Below are 3,515 nucleotides of genomic sequence, written 5' to 3' on the forward strand. Positions count from 1 at the left end.
CAGCGGATGCATAGTCGGTAGAGAGAAACCCCATCCCTCTGGGGCCACCACCAGTGTGCTCATTATTCCTCGATGCTGAGTCACAGGGACCCCTCGGGTTTCCAGATGTCACAGTTCACAGGAGTAGAAAGCCCAGTCCTTCCTTCAGCTGGTGGTTTTGAACTGCTGACCATGCAGATCGTAGCCCGATGCATAGTCATACCACTGCCAGGGCTTATTGTGATACTGGTCTTATTCTTGAAGCACAGAAGAGGAGATGCTGAGACCTGGGGGAGTCTGAGGCTTCTGCTTCTGTAACTGCCACCGTGCTAGAGGACCCGAGTCCCATCCTTCTGCATCCTGCCTGCTGGGGCTCCTTGCACCAGGTAGGGGGTGGGGGTGGGGAGCATACTCCCTGATAGGGATGACTCAGGGTGCTGTGGGTTCCGCGACAGGAAAGGCAGACGAGAGCTGAGAGACAGGCCAAGTGTGGCCACTGGGACCTGGGCGCCCCTTCTCACTAGTCCTGGGACCTCGACCTTGGGCACCCAGGTGCCCTGAGGCTTTGGAGACCCACTGGACAGCAAGTCCACAACGACCCTGTCATAGTTGTTGCAAGTTTATTGATTCTGAGGTTTCTACCCGTCTAGTCCAAGTGAAAAACTTTTAGACCCACCTGCCTGCTCGCCCCACCCACCTCTTTCCTCTCTCCTATCAGTCCCTGCTGGACAAGCATCTTTCTTCACACTGCTGCAGTGGCCGCCTCCAGCCTCCCCTAGATGGCAGCCCCCCACCTGGGCCAGGCCCTCTCACGTCCAGCCACAAAGGCCTGGCCAGAGCTGACCTGGTGGCCCACGGTCTTCTTGTGTTCTTTGTTGGAGGCTTTCATGGGCGGTCTGGAGGAGCGGATGTTGATCTTGGAAGAAGAGGACCCCTTCCCAGAGGTGGTGGCGGCCGGGGTGGGGTCCTTGTCATCGTGGAACAAGTCCGCCACCAGCGGGAACTAGACACAGAAAAGAGGAAACAAGGTCTCTTACTCCTTCTGCTGCATCAAAATCCTTCTGCTGATTTCCAAACAGCGTCCCACCATGCACCCAAGAGGGCTGCGAACAGGCACGGCGGGTCCCAACAGTGCTGTTCACACTGGTCAACGCAGGAAACCACTGCAGGTCCGCCCACCGGTCGGTGATCCACACACCGGAGGACCTCCGTGTCACGAGCATCGTCCAGCCACAAGACGGAACAAGTTCCTGACAGATGCTCTGGCCCAGACGGACCTTGAAAACGCTACCCTACGTCCAAGAAGCCAGGTGCAAAAGGCCACACGCTGCGGTTTCCTGTTCCTGGATGTCCAGCAGAGGCGACTCCACAGGGAGAGAAAGGAGGCTAGTGGACGGCAGGGGCTGGAGGAAGGGGCCACGAGGAGGAGGCACAGCGACGGAGGGAAAGGAGGGGAACGGCGATGCTCGCGAATTAAACAGGGGCGCTGGTGATGCACTTGGTGACTGTGGGAGAAGCCGCTGGGCTGAGCACGTTGAGAGGGCAGGTTTACAGGGTGTGAACTGTACCCTCCGTTTTAAGAAGAGCAAAAAGCTTCACAAAGAGGGGTCCACAAGGGTTTCCCGGCGGCTTGGAAGAAGCTACCTGTGCTCAGTTCCTGCCTTTCTTGTGCTTTTTATAGGTGGCTCTTATTTTTATTATTGCATATGCATATAAAAAGTAACCAGTAGAGTGGTAGGATTCATGATGGGCATTTTTTACAGACATTATACACTTCATATGCATATAAAATTTACAATTCTACAGCCATGTTAAGAGGGATTTACCACAATTCTTCACGTTGAGAAACCCTGCACACTTCTTATCGGATCTTGTAAGGCTAACTTCCTCAAGCCTTTGTTTCTTCACTGGAGATATGGCGGCACTACACTTGCAATATGGGGTTTGGGGACATGTTATCAGGAGAGACCGGTCCCCGGAAAAGGACATCGTGCTTGGTAAAGCAGAGGGTTGTGACACAGAGGAAGACGCTCCCCGGGAGGTTTTGGCACATGACACAGTGGCCTTGGGCTCCCACCCATAAGACCAACGAGGAAGGCCAGCTTCGTCCTACGTAGCAATGGGTCGCTATAGGTCACTATGGACTAGCAACAACCACGGGGTCATTCTGAGAAGACAGGAGGGTAGCCTTTCCCTGCTAATCTCTTCACCAGAGTGCCACAGGAAGATTCCACGGGGGCACCCCCGCACGCCCCTTGGTTATTAAAAGTCAATGCTGGGGCAAGAAGACCTCACCACACACTTGCCAGTGGGGGAGAGGGGCAAAGTGGCCTACACAGGCCCCGCTCACCTCCCATCCGACTGAGGGAAAGGGAGAAAGGAAATGCTAGAGACCACTGCTCAGACTTTGGCTCTTCTAACTCCCTGGAGGCACCCTACTTCATACCCTCATCTTCCACGGAGCCGCACTCTCACCCCACCCACCTCGTCTGCTAGATAAGGCCTCTCAAGTTATCCAGCTGGTCCCCCGGCCGCCCCCGCCCCCACCGGGCTCCTTCTTCCTCCCTCTGCATCCTGCTCACTGCGTGACTCCCTCTGGTACACTCCCTGCCCCACTTCTTCTCTTTGCTTGTCCTGAGTCAGCCCCTCCCTGGAGGTCCAGCCCTGTGTCCCTGATACTCCTTCCCCCGAGCACTCCTCCCGCTCTCCCACAGACGCTGGTCCTGGGCGCCCCCCTGCCCGAGGGGAGGACGGGCGATGGAGTGTGTACGCAGAGGAGGGTGCCAAGCCCATCAACTTTGGGACAGGATTTCGTTTGATTGCTTTTATGATGGGTCATAGACGTGAAACATCTGTCTCAAAAGCAAAAGTACAGATGCTGGCAGAAGTGACATCTCTGTGCTGACAAGGAAACCCAAGGCTGCCGTTTCAGAGCAGGGAGAGCCCTGAAATCGACGCCCACCTTCCTATGGAGGTGAAGACCCAGGAGCATGCGCAGAAGGGGCGCACCAGAATCCCACTTCAACCTCCAGTCCCCTGAGCACCCAGCCCAGCGGCCAGCATGGGCTTGCCCAGGCCTGGGACCTGGCCTGTGGATGCCCAGGTCAGAGCTTGTTTCGATAGACAAAGGCATCCTTTTCACACACACACACACACACACACACACACACACACACACACGCACGATCCCCATCAAGGACGGGGAAAGACCATCAGGGGCGAGGTCTAGCTTGCTTCTTGGAAGTGTTTGCAACCAGAGGAAGCAGAGACAACGACAGGCACTCCGTGAAGCAGTCCCTCCACTGACGCCAGCTCTGGGCTGCACAGCAGGGGCTCTGGCTAAGGTGAGCAAGGCCTCCCTGAGGGTGCAGCCTCCTCTCCCGGGAGGGCAGCCAGACCTGCGGGACGGCAGAGGGTTGCTCAATGGGGCACCGCTTGGGCACGACTCCCTGGACTCTAACTTCCTCCTTCCCGGTTCACCCAGTGCGTTTCACCAGGAGGGGCCTGGCCCGGGCCGAGTCCTATAGAGGCCCGTG

The 3,515-nt window shown here is 56.8% G+C and overlaps 1 protein-coding gene across 1 annotated transcript in view; it reads right to left on the reverse strand.

Moving 5' to 3' along the window:
• The window catches only part of MYO5B (myosin VB), a 168,043-nt gene that overhangs the window by 76,544 nt on the left and 87,984 nt on the right, over positions 1 to 3,515 (reverse strand). Inside the window, 1 exon segment of the mRNA XM_045296048.1 lies at positions 758 to 982. Within this exon segment, the coding sequence (XP_045151983.1) occupies positions 758 to 982 (225 nt within the window).

The sequence above is a fragment of the Echinops telfairi genome, unplaced genomic scaffold (assembly GCF_000313985.2).
Source record: "Echinops telfairi isolate 266 unplaced genomic scaffold, ASM31398v2 ScPeMD7_7400;HRSCAF=8409, whole genome shotgun sequence".
Lineage (NCBI taxonomy): Eukaryota > Metazoa > Chordata > Mammalia > Afrosoricida > Tenrecidae > Echinops > Echinops telfairi.